The 19,184-nt window shown below is 39.7% G+C and overlaps 1 protein-coding gene across 1 annotated transcript in view; it reads right to left on the bottom strand.

Moving 5' to 3' along the window:
* The window catches only part of LOC149464696 (ATP-binding cassette sub-family A member 13-like), a 594,838-nt gene that overhangs the window by 206,392 nt on the left and 369,262 nt on the right, over positions 1-19,184 (bottom strand). The window contains exon 22 of the mRNA XM_089674212.1: positions 583-646. Coding sequence (XP_089530338.1) covers positions 583-646 — 64 coding nt within the window. The remainder of the gene's footprint in view (positions 1-582; positions 647-19,184) is intronic.

Below are 19,184 nucleotides of genomic sequence, written 5' to 3'. Positions count from 1 at the left end.
TGAGTAACGATTCTGTGTCCCTGAGTAACAATTCTGTGTCCCTGAGTAACGATTCTGTGGCCCTAAAGTCTCTGTGGCCCTAACTCTGTCCCTTAATACACACAGGTCTGTCTCTCTTGAATGACCGTAGGCTAATGGAGAATTCTAAGATGGCCGCGATTTATAGCTCCACCATTACACAGTGCTGGCTGGCTGCTGATTGGCTAATGCGATCACATGTCATGAATGCATTATGGGTCAGCGCGCCTTGTCTGCGCGCCTTCCCAGAGATCCCCGCCCCATCTTCTCTGTCCATTTTCTCCGTCGCCACACATGTCGCCGCCATTTTTGGGAAAATTCGATTCGTGCATCCGAAGTTTGCCAATCTTCGGATTCGTCGCGAATCGAATTTTTCCAAATCTTCGGAACGAATTCCACTACGTCATGTTCGATTCGCTCATCTCTAATCACCAATGTCACACTTTTATAAATATGGAGTGAAATAAAATAAACACAATTAAAAGATTAAACATATGTGGCAAATATTGTATTTTAAAGTAAAACACAGCAAAAAAAAAAGTTGTCCATCATCTTTGGACTCACCTTTGCCTGAATCTTGTTCTTGCTAGTTGAATGAGCTTTCCTTGTAAAAGACCAACCACCATAGCTGAAAATTTTAAAAAAGAAAGAAGCTCATAATGTATTTCTCTAAATCAGTAACAGCAAATATTTCTGAAGCAATAAGAAAGGTAATATCCAGTCCTTTAATAAACCGAAACATGGATTTGATTGAAAAGTATGGTAATGGGACACAATGGTCCTACCAAATATCTGTCCGCCAATTTCAGACAAGTGTTGTGATATTTTAACTGACAATTACTTAGCCATGCAGCACTGTACTCAAATACATTTTATATATTTTGTTTTAGACAGATAGAGCTTCTTTTGGTGGTATTCAATAATTTTTGTATATAAAGTAAAAAATAAACAAACATAATTTGGAAAAACAAATACTTTGCCTGCTATTTGTTTCAAAACATGGCAAATAAAAATGCTACAAGAGTACAAAAACAATGGATGGGGGGGGGGGGGATCATTTTCACAATCGTTGAGAGTTATGGTGGCAATGTGTGAGCAATAAATCAATTAAGAGACAATTTTGTGTAAAAAAAAAAAATTTTTTTGGTAATTTTCCAAAAACTTGTGGTAAAAAAATAAAATTCTTCAATTTACTCAATATACCTCTCAGCAAATAGTTTGGGGTGTTTACTTTCCAAAAAGGGGTCATTTTGGGGGGTGGGGGCATTTTATGCCCAGCATTAGAAGTTTATGCCACATATCATTCACTCTTCTAACCACCTGAAGATCAAGCCTTTTCTGACACTTTTTGTTCCCATGAAAAAAAAATCAGTATTTTTTACTAGGAAATTACTTTGAACCCCCAAATATTATATATATATTTTAAAGCAGATACCCTAGTGAATAAAATGGTGGATGCTGCAATTTCTATGCCACATAGTACTCGACAGCAATTTTTCAAAAGCAGTTTTGCAAAAAATACATTTTTTACTTTTAATGCACAAAAACACAATATATTGGACAATTATTTGATAAAATATAAAGATGATGGTATGACGTGTAAATGGATACCAAACATGACATGCTTTAACTGCATACATTTTTAATATCCATAGGCAATGCTTTAAAAGCCTTTACAATCTACCATTTTAGATTTACAGAGGAGATCTAGTGTTAGAATTACTGCCCTTGATCTGACGTTCATGGCGATACCTCACATGCATGGTGCAACCGCTGTTTACATACCGACACTTAACTTTTTTTACGTTATTTTGATTTTTTTTTAAATTATTTTTACACAGTCCCTGTCATGTTTTTTTTTTTTATCACTTTTAATGCTATCACAGGGAATGCAAATATCCCCTATAACTTCAATGGGCATTATCATATATTCTTTTTTGAGAAATCTGGGGTCTATCAGACTCTAGATATGTCCTCTGCCCTTACACTATCTAATACCACCAAGATCAGTGTGAACAGATGCTTTCCCAATTTACAAACGGCGCTGTTTATATCCTGCGAAACTGAAGTGATGAAATGCTCATAGCTTCCAATTTCTTAGACTATAGAGATGATTGGCACCATTCCGGTCTCCAATCAGCTCTATGGTCATCTGGCAGAAACACTGACTGCATCACCGGCTGCAATCTCAGGTTCCCCCGATGGCACGGGACTGCTTAAGAAGGCTGTTGAAGGCAGCGGGGGAGGGAGGGAGCATTGTCTCCCATTGCTTGTAAAAGCAATCCTGCAGCTAATTAACCACTAGGATTGCTTTTACGTGAAAGCCGATCGCTGGCTGTAAAAAACGATACCAGGATGATGCTTGCAGCTGTAGGCATCACCCTGGTATAACCATTCAAAGTCCAGTGATGTACCAGTACATCACTGATCCTTGTTGGGTATATATGCTATGGTCTTTTTATTTTGTATGCAGCCTGTGGGCTGAATGAAAAAAAGAGAAGAAATATCTGCCAGAAAAAGTGTGTGGTATGCCCACTATTAGAATATACCGCCCTGCATCCACCCACTTCTAATGGTGGGCACACATTAGGTCACACGGTGCCACATTCACCAATTAAAAGATTATACAAATGAGGGACTCATCAATGCAGATGTTTTGCTGGGGACTAAAAACATCTGCAAATTTTTGGTTAAGGTGATTTATGAGGGACCTAATTTTGTGGAGCCGGTCAAATTCATGGTCACCTCGAGGATGACAGTGTATTGTCGTTGAAATGCATAAAACACATTATACTCTCATATCTATGCCTGTCCATGGCAGCAGAGAACACAGCATATGATGATTTGGGTCTGTGGACCAATACAACTGCAATTCATTTTTTTTAGTAATGACCATGTTGAGGGTTAGGCCCAAAAAAAATTTAAATTTGGAAACTGTAATAGATTTCCATGCGAATGTTCTGGCAAGGTTTGAATTTGGGTTGGCAGCGATAAATTGTTGTGCATATAAGTTTCTTTTATCCACAAACAATGCATACAGATCTTCCGTGAAAACAGCTCCAAAAAATCAAGGGGAGTAGTTCTATTTGCTGTTTCCACCTGATTTCCGGCTTGGGCAGTGAATGGGGGAAGTACGGGTGCTGATTCTGCGAACACTGCGGTTTTGTGTGCAATGTATCAAGTGACAGTGACCTACTGACACTGCACTTGCTGGAGGAAAGGGGGGGGGGTAAACGCAGGTGCTGGCAGGTGCCAGGGCTGATCCCACTAACGCTGTGTTTTTGGGGACACTATACTAATGTGAACGCTGGTATAGTGCTGATCTGATCAAAGATATTGATCCGTTCAGACACTATACCAGCAATGAAGGTTTATTGTGTATGAGTGTGTTCCTGGCAATCAAGGGGTTAAATGTGATTACTGCTGTACTGATAGGCAATCTGATGCTATCTGGGAGAGGTGTGAAAACCATGGGAGCGCGAATCACGTGTATATATAAGTGATTTTGTGCACCCGTGCCCCCACCCCATGTGACATCATCATGCACTGTGATTGGCCACAGCATTGCACCTGACCTGTGGTAAAGTGCTTTGCTTTGGCCAATCACAATGCACTGTCAGGGCCGAACACCCTTACCATTCGTGTGTTCAGTGAACACACTAACGGTCCATGTTCGAGTCAAACTTACATTGAACATCATTAGTCCCTGAGAATTGTAATGTTCTGTAAAACCATTAACCATTTGGATGTAAGGTAAATAATTGCAATGGTATCGTCATATTGTTGTGCACAGTACATTCTACTCCATTAGGCTTTAATTACAGCTGAGTATACATTTTTTATTTATTTTAATAAAGGTTATATATTTTAGATTCATCAATTGGCCAGATGGTGCGTAGGGAAACGTACCCTCATCCAGTATGGATTTGTTATTTGCCAAAGATGATGATTTACAATTAGGGCTTAGTTCAATAGTTGATTTATATTGCGTGAGTTTGTGATGTTTGACCTCTATCAAACCTCCTCTTGATTTTGATTCACTCTCTCTGGAAGCCAGTGAGGTATTCTCTAATGAGATACCTACTACATGCAAAGAAATGAATATACATGAGGCATTCAGACGAATGGCCAGAATCTATAAGAAACACACAAGATGTTGATGGGAGGCAGCTAGTCTTGAGATGCACATCAAGAAAAAGATCACAGTTAGGGGCCTTAGAATTCTGATTAAACCACATTCCCATACAGATAATGTAGAATTTATTCAGGTTTGGGATAACCTTCAGACAGAGAATGATGCAATTCCTCCTTGATTTTGAGAGAACTCTATTTATTGAACTAAATAAACAACTTAAGGAGGAACAAAGCAACAGCCTTAAGTTTAAAGATCACACTGACTTCAAGAGATTAGAGGAAAGGTTACAAAAATGAGTAGAGGCACAAAAAGAGACAATAAAAACTAAAAAACTTAGGAAATTTTTAAGAAACTCAGAGGATTTTGCCAATGATAGTCTACTCATGGACACACAAAAATATAACCTTCTCTAAGACATCTATGAGACCAGAGTCAGAGACATCTAGGGACTCTGGTAGCTCACAGACTGATGATGGTACTGAAAGACAGAGTGACTTAAGTGACACTAGAACTGAATACAACTACATCCCTAGAAGGGGACGAGGTAGAAGTGGTTTTTCGAGACCACCTAGAGAAAATCGTGGGAATTTTTTAGGTTATCTCACCCAGCATATAGAAAAAGGGGGGGTAACCGGGACACTGCCAACTGTGGACTATAGTGAAAATACCTAGGAAAAAGGGGGGTCAGAAATTATGTAACGAACTAATTACTGGCCTCCATATACAAAGAAAAAATGCCGACTCACATGGAGATAGCCATGTGGTGTCCTCAGGACCCAAACATAACTGAGAGAAACAAAAAGGGAAAACAATGACAGAGGCACAAGATGCCTAAGTCAAGCGGGTCTAAAAGAGGTCAAACTGAGGCTTGTAATAAGAAAAATGTATAAATCTTTAATTGCAGTAAAAACACGAATCAATGGTAAAACAAAGACAATAATGAAAGGAGAGAGCCTCACCACTACCTAAGAGAAAAATAGAAGAGAATGTGATGGTTGTCCAGGGTGACGCCACGCATGCGATAGTCCCAGCACCAAGAAAGGGTTATTGAAAACCCAGATAAAATGGGTGTAAGATGTGGGAATAGGAGGAATAGTGCCAGAGAAAGCTGTAGAATAGAAATCTAGGTCATAAAGTAAATTTGAAACATAGTCCGCTTTTTTTCAAAACAGTTATCTAGATATCACATGAAAAGTTGATGGATAGTAAGCATGATAATAACAACAAAGCATTTGACCAAATAATAATATGAAAACAAAACATAAATTCTCTGGAACGTCCTCAAGGCTGTAGATGATACTGTATAAACCTGGATGGAGATATAAAACCAGGTGCAGCACTGTATATCCCAGCTTGTAAATCATTTTTGGAAACCAGAGGCAAACTATTTGAGAACCATACCACATTCACTCTCCAACATTTGCAGTTTGTATTGGAACACAATTTTTCCTATTTGATGGTAAAGTATATAGACAGCACAGAGGAACTTTGATGGGTTCATTGTGCACACCTACGTATGCATATCTCTTTCTTGGGTGGTGGGAGTGTACTATGGTCTTTGTAGAAGAACTAGCATGTTTTACATCACATATTCTTATTTGGGTAAGATTCATTGATGATGTGTTCATATTATGGCAGGGTTAAAAGAATCTGTTTGTGGAATTTGTAGCCACCTTAAATCGAAACAATATTGGGATGTATTTCACGAGTGAAATTAAATATGATAGCATACATTTTTTGGACTTGGAGAATAAAAGGGGTGAAGGAAGCAATATTAATACAACAATCTATCGAAAATCGACCTCCGAGACCAGCCTGTTACATTGGGGAAGTTCACATCCAGCAGCCTTGAAAAAGAGCAAAGAGAAATTGCTCAATGGAAGGGGCATTCTAAATAGAGAGTCAAAAATTGTTTGACAGATTTATGAGATGTGGCTATCATAAGACTGATTTGATTAAATCCTATCAGACTGTGAAAGGGGTTCCGAGAGAAACTCTGTTGGGTCAGAAAACCATAAAAGTGGATGAGCAGCAAGGAATGCGTATCATAGGTACATACTCAAATCAATCAGGGAAGATTTTCAACATCATAAAGAGATATTGGAACATTTTGCATGAGGACAAATATCTATCTAAAGCAGGGGCAGACTGACCATTCGGGCATTGCCTGAGTGCCCGGGGTCAGTAGGGGGCCCGTGAGAGGATCACAGTCCAGTGACAGTGTGGGGAGCGGAGGAGGAGGCAGTCTCAGATCCCGACCCAGAAGTAGCTCGCCTGTCACTTCACGTGGGGGCAGAGTGAGTCGAGTGACGGGTCTGGAAATGGTGCTGGTGATGGAGCCGGTGGGCAGTGTGAAGGTGAGAGGCATATCATCCATGGGTGCGGGGTGTTCACTGCACACACCCCACCCCTATGGATGATATGTATCAGGAACAAAGTCCGAGGTGATTGGTGCAGTGGAGGGACAGTGACAGCTCCGATCTCCCTGCATGGATTTCAATAAAGCAGCTGAAAGCCGTGGGAGGGAGAGACTTCCAGCTACCTCCTTGAAATCCATGCAGGGAGATCGGTGCTGTCACTGTCCCTGCACTGCACCGATCATCCCTGACTGTGCATCAGATTTCCCTCCTGGGCCCCCCCTCTGTGCTCCTTACCCCCCTCGCAGGTCTCTGATGACTCGTCTTCTCTGGCATTGTCCAGCCCCTCCCCCCATCCTCCATGGCAGAGCAGAGGAGAGAGGATCTGCTCTGCCTCCCCTGTCCAGATTAGCCGGCAGCTATGTGATTCATTCTCTCTCTCCCTCTCTCACCCCTCTCTCCCTTTCCCCTCTCTCTCTCCCCTCCTCTCTCTCTCCCCCTCTCTCTCTCTCTCCCCCGCTGTCAGGGAAGGCCTGCCCATGGTGCAGGTGAAGTTCCGTGGCGCACAAATATGTGCAGAGTCCTTACCAGTCAAACAGATGTGCGGGCACTTGGACATAGGCGCGCATACGTGTGTGCGTGCGTGCATGCGCACTCGCGCATGCGGGTGCGCGCCTGTCACTAATACTGGCACCAAAAGGGCTATTTAAACTGGCTGCTGTAGTTGTCCCATTGCCGTATGGGCTTTTCCCTGCTCGTGTTCCCTGATTCCTGTGATTGTCTCCTGATACTGAACCAGCTTGTTCCTGATCTCCGCTTGATTGCTTCCTGCCCTGACCTCTGGCTTGTCTTTGGATTATTCTCCTGTCTCTGCTCCTGTCTGATTGATCTTCTGTTGCTGACCTGGCCTGTGACCTGACTACTCTTCCTCCTGCCGCTGTAAGCCTGATCTGCCTGACTGATACCGAACCCGGCTCGTCTGACCCTGCATCCTCAGCACGCTGCGCTCGAGTATCCATCCATCCCGCATGGCTAAAAGTCTCCTGAAATCACCTCCATGCTCTTGAAACTGTGCTGGGAGACATAGCAAGCCTTCTGACAATGGCACGTATTGATATGCCATCCTGTAGGAGTTGGATTGCCTGTGCAACCTCTGTAGGGTGACCCTGCCAAATGCAAAACTAGTGAAAAACAGAAAAGATGAGTGGGGAAAAAATGGCAGTGGCTTCCTCCTGTGAAACCATTCCTGTTTTGGAGTTCATCTCATTGTTGCCCATCTAGTGCACCTGTTATTATTATTATTATTATTATTATTACAGATACTTTTATAGTACCATAAATTTTATGCTCACCGACATTATTATACAGTATTTATACAGTATTTATAAAGCACCAATAGTTCGCTCAGCACTGTACATTACAAAGGGGGACAGAACATGTGACAGAACAACAACATTCAATGCCCATGTGGTCCAACCCACATACTGTAGACCACAGGGGCACTGAATTAGATAAATAGGACACCAACTGGTACACATGATAAATTAATAGTATATGTTTTCTGAGTATTAGATGATTGAAACATTTTGGTATGCACTGTATTGCAACATTACAAAAACCTTCAGGGTCATAAAACATAGATACTCTTGGTGGTCTATCTCCAACATTAGGGAAGTATACCATGTTTGTTATTTAGAAACAAAAAAAAAACCAAGCCTTTACAGCCACTTTGTGTTGCAAAGTGGGTCCTTGATGAATTGGCTTGTTTTTCCAGCACAGCCCACAGATGCTCAATGAATTGAGATATGGAGAATTTGGAGGTCAAGTCTACACCTCAAACTCATTGTTGTAAATCTCGAACCATTCTTGAACCATTTTTTCAGCAGTTCTGATGAGAAATGAAAAGAATTGCCCGTCCCAGTAGGAAGTCCTTCACTGTGTGCAGTGAAATCAGCGTAAGCATTCCAGTACAAGAGAGGAACCTGCAAAACTATGCATGACTGAAGGACTTCCCACTGGTACAGGCAATTCTTTTCATCTCTCATCAGAACTGGTCACCATCATATGGACACTTTTTTGTTTTAAGACTTTCACAACTGCACTTGATTCATTGCGCCAATCACAGCACGTTATTCACTTATTTGTTATCCCTTATACTCATTATTGTTTTCATATTATCATTAATAATTATGTATTTTTAGTTTTGCACTGTATCATAATTATTTTTCAGCACTGCACCGTTTTTGTCTGCGTTTCATATAAGGTTTAGGGTTCCTTTTTAGTGCATTTGCTGTTGATCTTATCAGATTCCTGAGCACTCGCTGTCCCTTTGTGCAGTTCCAATGGCTGACCATAAAGCTGATCAGAGAACAGAATGACTACCATCATCTCTATGGTCTAAGAAACTGGAAGCTATGAGAATTTATTCATTTCTGTTATGGTGGATATTAACAGCACCATTTTAAAATTGGGAAAGCATCTGATCACACCGATTTTGGTGTGATCAGATGCTTTAAGGGCAGAGGAGAGATTTAGAGTCTAATAGATCCCAGATTTTTCAGGAAAGAGTACCTGTCATTGCCTATTGCTATCACAGGGGACATATACAGTTGTGACCAAAATTATTCAACCCCCACTGAAATTGAGTGTTTTGGCCAGTTTGACATTGCTTTTGATCATTCAGTCATCTTGCTTACATTTACATTAAAGAGGCACTTGTAGGTCAGACAAATATAACATAACAGTTATAATGAAATAACCACAAATGTCTTTTCTGTGCTCACAGCATTATCAGTTTTATTCAACCCCCAAGTGACATTCAATCTTAGTACTTAGTACAGCATCCTTTTACAGTTATAACAGCTTTTAAACGTGAAGCATAGCTTGACACAAGTGTCTTGCAGCGATCTACGGGTATCTTCGCCCATTCTTCATGGGCAAAGGCCTCCAGTTCAGTCACATTCTTAGGCTTGCGCACTGCAACTGCTTTCTTTAAGTCCCACCAGAGGTTCTCAATCGGATTTAAGTCTGGTGACTGCGATGGCCACTCCAAAATGTTCCAGCCTTTCCTCTGCAACCATGCTCTAGTGGACTTGGAGGTATGCTTGGGATCATTGTCCTGTTGAAAGGTCCAACGTCTCCCAAGCCTCAGGTGTGTGACGGACTGCATCACGTTTCCATCCAATATCTCCTGGTACTGAAGAGAATTCATGGTACCTTGCACACGCTGAAGCTTCCCTGTACCTGCAGAAGCAAAACAGCCCCAAAGCATGATTGACCCTCCACCATGCTTCACAGTAGGCAAGGTGTTCTTTTCATCATAGGCCTTGTTCTTCCTCCTCCAAACATAGCGTTGATCCATGGGCCCAAACAGTTCTAATTTTGTTTCATCAGTCCACAGAACACTATCCCACAACTTTTGTGGTTTGTCCACATGGCTTTTGGCATACTGCAGTCGACTCTTCTTATTCTTTGGAGACAGCAAGGGGGTACGCCTGGGAGTTCTGGCACGGAGGCCTTCATTACGCAGTGTGCGTCTTATTGTCTGGGCTGAAACTTCTGTACCCACATCTGACAAATCTTTTCTCAGTTCCTCAGCAGTCACACGGGGACTTCTCTCCACTCTACGCTTCAGGTAGCGCACAGCAGTCGAAGTCAGCATCTTCTTTCTGCCACGACCAGGTAGCGTTTCAACAGTGCCCTTTGCCTTGAATTTGCGAATGATGCTTCCTAAGGTGTCTCTTGGTATGTTTAACATCTTTGCAATCTTCTTATAGCCATTGCCCTTCCTGTGAAGAGAAATCACCTCTTCTCTTGTCTTCCTGGACCATTCTCTTGCCTTCACCATGTTTGTAACCACACCAGTAAATGTCTAGAAGGAGCTGAGTATCACAGTCATTTTAAAGCTGCCTAATTGGTGCTTATTATGCTTGATTGCTGCTCGGTGACATCCACAGGTGTTTTCAATACCTGATGGAAAGCACCTGTATGAACCTCTGTTCTTCAGAGTGGTAGTCTTTAAGGGGTTGAATAATTGTGGCAATGAAGAAACCACATAAGAACCATTTACTACTGTATTACATAAACAATTGATGTCATTTTAGTTGCATTTGGGTAGTTACAACGTCCTTGTAGGATTTGATTCTGAATACAATTCCAAATGTACACTATAGTCCCTAAACCCCTTTACAGCATTGGGGGTTGAATAATTTTGGTCACAACTGTACATTCCCTGTGAAAACAATGAAAGTGATTAAAAAAAGGGACAGTGTAAAAATAAAAAAAATTTAAATAAAATTTTTTTTTAAATCACCACTGCCCTCCCCCCTTCTTGCGCGCAAAGGCATACGAAAGTGTCAGTTCCATGTCAGTATGTAAACAGAGATTGCACCATGCTTGTGAGGCATCACCATGAATGTCAGATTGAGGGCAATAATTCTAGCACCAAACCTCCTGTGTAAATATAAAGTGGTAACCTGTAAAGGCTTTTAAAATGTTGCCTATCTATATTAAAAATGTATGTAGTTTGTCGCCATTGCACGGGCATACACAAATTTAAAGCATGTCATGTTTGGTATCTATTTAATCAGTGTAACATCATCATTTGTATTTTATCAGTTATGCAATTATTGTGTTTTTGCACATTCAAATTTAAAAAAAGTGTATTTTTTCCCAAAAATTGTGTTTGATAAATTGCAAATATTAAGTGACATAAAAAATTGCAACACCCACCATTGTATTCTCTATGACCTTTGCCTTAAAAAAAATATATAGAATGTTTTGGGGTTCAAAGTAATTTTCTAGCAAAAAAATGTTTTTTCAGTGTCAGAAAAGGCTTGTTCTTCAAGTGGTTAAAAGAGTGGGCGATGTGTGGCAGAAGCTTCTAATGCTGGCCCTGAAATGCCAGGATAATAGAAGCACCTCTCCCCCCACCACCACCACCATCCAAATGATCCCTTTTTGGAAAGTAGACACTCCAAGGTATTTGCTAAGGGGCATGGTGAATATTTTGCAGATCTCATTTGTTGCCACAAGTTTTTGGAAAATGAAGAAAGACAACAAAAATCTATGACATGCTTCGGGCACGAAACGCATTGGGAGGAGCCTAGCTGTGTACATCACGCCGTTGAGGCCATCAGGAAGGCCGGTGGCCATCTTGGATTCCCTTAGTTTACCACACATTGCCAGATGTGAATGCATTTCTGTTATCTGTCTAATATTCTGCTATACGTTAAATAAAAATACTGCACTATCACGTATCCCTTCTAGCTTGTTATTCAACGAGCCCTTTAAGGTGGATATCTACAAACACCTTCTGTGTCCCTATCCATTGGTCATTTATGTCTGAGCAGATGTCCCTGGAGAGTGTGTGAGAGGTCTGCTAATCACCTTGTATGCTGACGTGTGCCAGATGATTGCCTTTGGTCCTATCCACATCCAGATGACCATGACGAGATAACCTTTTACATTTCACTTTAATAGTTATTTTAGCGCTGCATCTTTGTTTATAGAATTTTTTTGAGGGTAAGAGGTTTCACCTTGATGCTAGCAGCTTGAAACTCAGCGCTCGTTTTATATCCCATGTTTGATATCTGAAAAATATTCACCATGCCTCTTATAAAAAATTCCTTGGGTTGTCTACTTTCCAAAAAGGGGTAATTTGGGGGTGTTTGTGTACCCTGGAATTTTAGGGTTTCTGAAACTGTGATAGGTAGTAAGGAAGTGATATGAGGAAATATGTCCTTTGAAAGACTAAAAGTGATCATTGGATTTTGGGGGCCTGTATGCAGATAAGCAGCAAAAAAGTCTCACAAGTGGTATCCCCATATTTGGGAGAAGTAGCATAAAGTGTTTTCGGGTGTTATTCCACATAACGCCATGGCATACGTGAGCAATATATCACTTAAGTGAAAAAAATGTTTTCCAAACATTTGAGGAAAAAAAATAACATCTTCCATGGACTCAACATGCCTCTCATCAGACTACTTAGGGTGTATACTTTCCAAAAAGTTGTCATTTGGGGCCTTTTGTACTTTCCTGGCATTTTAGAACCTCAAGAAATGTGATAGTCAGAAAGTAAAAGCTACGTAAATTCCAGTATATATACCATAGATTGTAGAAGCTATAACTTTCACACAAATCAATTAATATAAACGTATTGGGATTTTTTTTTTTACCAAAGACATGTAGCAGAAAACATTTTGGTTTACATTTATGACTAATTTTGAGCTTATTGGATATTTTTTATAACCAGAAGTAGAAAATATTTTTTTTTTCAAAATTTTTGTTCTTTTTTCTTTTATGTCACAAAAAATAAAGAACCCAGTGGTGATCACATAACACCAAAAGAAACCTCTATTTGTGTGAAAAAGAACACAAGTTTAGGTACATTTGAGTACAGTGTTGCATGACTGCGTAATTACTTGTTGAAATAGCGCAGTGCTGAATAGCAAAAAATGGCCTGGTCAGGAAGGGGGGTAAATCTTCCATAGGGAAAGTGGTTAATGTTATAGCTGATCAATGTGTATACCCAGGGGCGGACTGACCATTTGGAAACTCGGGCACTGCCCAAGGACCAGGGGTCAGTACCTTTTTCATAGGCTTTTTTGAGTTTGGGCAAGGACACAGGGGCCCCATGATCCCCTATTGCCTGGGGGCCCCATGAGTTGTCATTCCACCCCTGTGTATGCCATGTATTTTTACAATATATATGTGTAGAGCACTGCATAAATTGATGGTGCTATATACTGTAAGCACCTTTAATAAGTCAATGACTGATTTTTCAAGAGGGCAGTATCTGAACTGAAACTCCTGTACTAGACCATTTGTCCTTTTGCTACAGTAAATAAAATAAAGCAATGATAGTACTTTCTTCACAAAAGGACAAATGATTTCACAGATTAAACGGCATACTGCAAACTCTACTCCAGTCATATCCTATTCTACTCAAAGGCAATCAATATGAACAACTGCTATAAATGATGTGCTTGCTGACTGCTTCTAATAATAATGTGTTTTACTTGGCTATTTTGCTCACTCTCTTGATTTAATACTTTGAATAGTAAACAAGAACAAGTATGGCTTTCATAATTAGCATACTTGTTTAGAGCAGTGACTCTGAAAAGCAGTGAAACATACAGCTCAGTATAGCAGCCAACAAATTGGCATTTTCAGAAAGAAAATAATGTTGTTTGCATTAGTGTTATAGTACAACTATAATAAAAACTAACATGTCCTAAACATAGTTTGACATACAAAATATCTTGTATGTCAAGATATTTATCATGTCAAAAACTGTATGTCTAAGTGACAAATATTGTAACTTTAGTGACAGACAGAAAATGTGATAGCTAAAAAAATTTGATTTAATTGTTCATAAATCAAAATTGCAGGTATGTCATAAGTTTCGTACAATGATGGTAACGTTCTTAGAATATTAAAATGGTTCTGCTTAAAACCGCAGACTTGTCCTTGCCAAGTGCAATTCTTAAATTTAAGAAAACAAAACAAATATTTTCTGAAAGCATGGCAAAACATCCAGTTCTAGTATATGTTTTTTGGGGCCATTAATCGATGCCTTGCAGGAAAAGTTGACATTTTGTCTATTGATTTGGCCTTTTTATAAAGTTTTTGAATCACACTAGGAAGAAGCTGAATCAATTGTCAAAATGTCAAACAGTAAAGAAATTCAAAATGTAAGGAAGGGAAAAAAGCTATACATAGCTACAGGGGTTCTAGTTCCTTTTATGTCCTATAGTGTTGAAATATGATAACGAAACATGCGGTTTTCAATTTATAATGAAATAGATAAATGCAATACTCCTAAACATATTCTGTGCACATACAACAAAAATGTTCACATAATAAAACTGCATATTTATTAAAACTGCCTTTTCTAGACAATATAGAGCCATAGTCACGAAGTTAGGGCCACATATGCTGACGTTATGTACAGTGTGGCAGATGTGTCTCAACAGATCAGAGTCTAAAACATGGGTGCTTATCCTGTGGCCCTCCGGCTGTTGTGGAACTACAAGTCCCATGAGGCATTGCAAGACTGACAGTTACAAGCATGACTTAGAAAGGCAGAGGCATGATGAGACTTGTAGTTCCACGACAGCTGGAGGGCCGCAGGTTGAGCACCCATGGTATAAAGCAAATATAATAAGCAATATAGTAATATCTACACTTAAAGCCGAGTTCCACCCAAAAGGGGAAGTTCCGCTTTAACCAATTCAATACCGGGCAATTTTACACCTTCCTGCCCAGGCCATTTTTCAGGTTTCAGCGCTCTCACACTTTGAATGACAATTGCACGGTCATACAACATTGTACCCAAACTAAAATTTTATCATTTTCTTCACACAACTAGAGCTTTCTTTTGGTGGTATTTAATCACCGCTGGGGTTTTTATTTTTTGCGAAGTTAACAAAAAAGACAGAAAATTTTGAAAAAAAAAACCACGTTTTTCTTTGTTTCTGTTATAAAAGTTTGCAAATAAATAATTGTTCTTCATAAATTTAGGTCAAGCTGTATTCTGCTACATGTCTTTGGTGAAAATAACCCAAATTAGGATGTATTTTTTAGTTTGTAGGAAGGTTATAGAGTTCACAAACTATGGTATAGATCTGAATATTGATCAATCCTGAAGTACTGACAGCCAATCTAATTTCTTGAGGTCCAAGAATGTCAGTACAGATATCCCCCAAATGTCAGGACAGTACAGATATCCCCCAAATGTCAGAACAGTACAGATATCCCCCAAATGACCCCTTTTTGCAAAGTAGACAGTCCAATGTACTTCATAAGAGGCATGGCGACTATTTTGAAGTTGTATTTTTTTTATCATAATTCTTCGGAAAATGAAAAAATAAAAAAAATTATTTTCACTATTTTTTTTTTTACATACTGTCACCAGTGCAGTACAACATCATCATATAACTGGCATGGCAGTGATCAGGGACACTGACTGGTGACAGTGTGAAAATAAAATATATATATATTTTTTTTTATTTTAAATTTTTTAGTAAATTTTTTTTATTTTTTTTAAGATTTTCTTTTCATATTTCACTATGTCCAAAGTAGTACAATGTTACCATAGTAACATTGTACTACTTTGGGGAAGTGATCAGTATTTTTTTTTTACACAATTTGCTTATAGCAAAGGATTACTTTGCTATAAGCAAGCATTTACCTGAATGACATCGATTCATTCAGGGTTTTTTTTTTTTTTAGTGCTTAGCTGTGATTTGGCCACAACTAATCACATGACATGTGCATGTGATTAGCTGTGACCATTCACAGCTAGACACTAGTATACAATGGATGGCATGAATGAAGCCATCCATTGTATACAACTGTCATGTGACCTGCTGTGATTGGTCACAGTAGGTTACATGGTACCAGCAACGGGGGCCGGTACTCAGATCTGTCATCAGCCGTGTCCGAGGTACACGGCCGGTGACAGATCGTGCCGCTGCGCGGCTCTGCAAGCGCACGAACTGCGCATGTGCGGGAGGACGTCATATGGTGGCCTCCCGGAAAGCTAATAAATTCTTACGGACGCCATTCGGCCATAGGCCAGGCGTTAAATGGTTAATGCTTTGTACCCAGCTCCCCATTAAGGATTGGCACCTTTGGGGAGCGGGGGGGGGGATTTGACAGGTAACAGCTTCCACTTCCGCTGTGATCACCTAAGCGATCGGAAGTGGAAGTTGCCCTCCCTCCCCGTAGTCTTCTGGGACACCTGAGAGGTCCCAGAAGACTACGGGGCCATTCACAAAGCGCAGCTGTCACAGTCGGGTGCCCACACTAAAGATGCTGGCCCCATGGAGAGAAGATAGCCGGAGAAACCAGCGGTGGTGAGGACACCGCTGGACCGAGGAACAGGTAAGTGTCTGTATTTTAAAAGCTAGCAGCTACCGCTTTTGTAGCTGCTGACTTTTTTTTTTTCTTTCAGCTGGAACTCCGCTTTAATGCAGAAAGTTGAAGTAGAGGCAAAAAAGTGTGTGTTTTAAAGGTTGCAGTTAAATAGTGATACATTTTTCATCTGTACACGACAGCAACACATACATCCACCTAAAGCAGTTGTGTAACATTTTATTCAATACGCAGAATTAGAAAGGTGCATCAACTCTTAGGCAAAAAATTTACAGCACACACAGCATGCTGACATAATGGCTGTGCTTGGCCACATTGTGATCAATAGTGGGCATATTTAACCACTTCCATACCGGGCACTTTTACCCCCTACCTGCCCAGGCCAATTTTCAGGTTTCAGCGCTCTCACACTTTGAATGACAATTGCGCGGTCATACAATACTGTACCCAAACTAAAATTTTATCATTTTCTTCATACTTTTCACAGAGCTTTCTTTTTGTGGTATTTAATCACCACTGGGGCTTTCAGTTTTTGCTAAATTGTTATAAAAGTTTGCAAATAAATAATTGTTCTTCATAAATTTAGGCCGAGATGTATTCTGCTACATTTCTTTAGTGAAAATAACCCAAATTAGTATTTATTATTTAGTCTGTAGGAAAGTTATAGAGTTCACAAATTATGGGATATATCTGAATATTGATCAATCCTGAAGTACTGACGGCCAATCTAATTTCTTGAGGTGCAGTACAGATATCCCCCAAATGAACTCTTTTTGCAAAGTAGACAGTCCAATGTATTTCATAACAGGCATGGCGAGTCTTTTGAAGTTGTAATTTTTTTGTCATAATTTTTCGGAAAATGAATAAATTAAAAAAATTATTTTCACTATTTTTTTTTTTACATACTGTCACCAGTGCAGTACAGCGTCATCATCTAAATGGCATGGCAGTGATCAGGGAAACTGCATGGTGACAGTACGAAAATTTTTTTTTATTATTTTTACTTTTTTATTAAATTTCTCTTTTTTTTAAGATTTTTTTTTCATATTGCACTATGACCAAAGTAGTATAATGTTACAATAATAACATTTTACTACTTTGGGCGAAGTGATCAGTATTTTTTTTTTTACACAATTTGCTTATAGCAAAGAACTAGTTTGCTATAAGCAAACATTTACTCCCCTCCCTCCTAGATTGTAAGCTCGAAAGAGCAGGGCCCTCGAACCCCTCGTGTATTGTATTGTTACTGTCTTGTCTCATGTTCTGTCCCCCTTTGTAATGTACAGCGCTGAGCAAACCCTTTGGCGCTATATAAATACTGTATAATAATAATAATAATAATTTACCTGAATGAAATCGATTCATTCAGGGCTTTTTTTTTGTGATTAGCTGTGATTTGTCCATGGCTAATCACATGACACAGCTGGGCTGTGATTGGCCCAGCTTGTGCATGTGATTGCTGTAACCATTCACAGCTAGACACACTTGTATACAATGGATGGGATGAAAGGAAGCCATCTATTGTATACAACTGTCATGTGACCTGCTGTGATTGGTCACAGCAGGTCACATGGTACTGGCAACGGGGCTGGTACACAGATCTGTCAACAAATAGCAAAATATATAAAACATTTTTGGCATATATTTTTTATATTCAAAATCACAGGACAAAATAACTGCACTATGGATTCAAGAAGTTTCGTAGAAGTTCACTGGTTTCTGCAACTCTCTCAATGATAGCATCAGAATCAATGTTCACTAGTATATCCTTTTTGATTGCCATCAGCACCAACGAAGTCAAATGCTCCTGAGATTTAGAACTTCTTGGACAGGTCTTAATAAACTTCAACATGGACAAGTGCAAATGATACAATTGGTGTCGCGCTATATAAATGAACAAATACCACAATAACAAATAATAATGAATATAAATAGATAAATAATATAATAAAAATATATTATAAGTGATAGATCCCTAAAAGGGTCTAGTGATAAGTGTCTCCAGCAGTGATGATGGTATAAAGTGCATATAATTCACTGGTCCCAATTGTGGGCCTTCATAAAGTGGAAACAACCAATCCAAATTGGGAAATATTCCCCCAAACACTAAGTGACATGAATGGTGAATCCCAAATGCGGGATATGTATACAATAAAGTGACTAGTGCTGAAATACCTAAACAGATGCAATATCAATAAATAATCATAAATAACACACAAAAAAAATCAAACAAATAAATGTGTCCAAAAAAATGCACAAAATGCAAAGAGGCGCTTTAATCTTCAAACAGGTGCTTCAGAGCCAGTGCAAATGGTAAACAGATATCCTTAAATGGCAGGCATGCCCCCTCACCTCCTGGATGCGACCCAAAAGGGTCAACAAGCCTTTTGGAACACCCTGGATCCTATACAGAAAAAAACTCTCCAGACCACACAGGCTCCTCTGTTTCCACAGACCCTCACTGGTAGCTTGCTTCCAGCGTGGATCCCTCTTCCACACACGGGTAAACATAGTGCAGGCCAATAAATGTGTACCACATTAAGGCCATGAAAGGACAAAGAACAAATCTCCCATAGTGCAAAACTGTTTATTTAATGTAAACATGTAAAAACGCCAAGTAAAACACTAAAATTCAGTATGAGAAAATCAGGCTGTCACACCACTAAGCATGGGTGTACTGTGTAAAAACCTGGTGTACCAAGATGGCGCTCACCACGTCGCATCTACACGTTGCGTCATGTACACGTGACTTCCTCAGGATAGCATCATGGTGACTGGAGCTCGTTCTTATAGGG

Source organism: Staurois parvus, unplaced genomic scaffold (assembly GCF_062004578.1).
Source record: "Staurois parvus isolate SC_StPar_1 unplaced genomic scaffold, SC_StPar_1.0 ptg000148l, whole genome shotgun sequence".
Lineage (NCBI taxonomy): Eukaryota > Metazoa > Chordata > Amphibia > Anura > Ranidae > Staurois > Staurois parvus.
The sequence above is the reverse complement of the archived record's forward strand: the minus strand, read 5'-3'. Positions and strand labels throughout refer to the sequence as shown.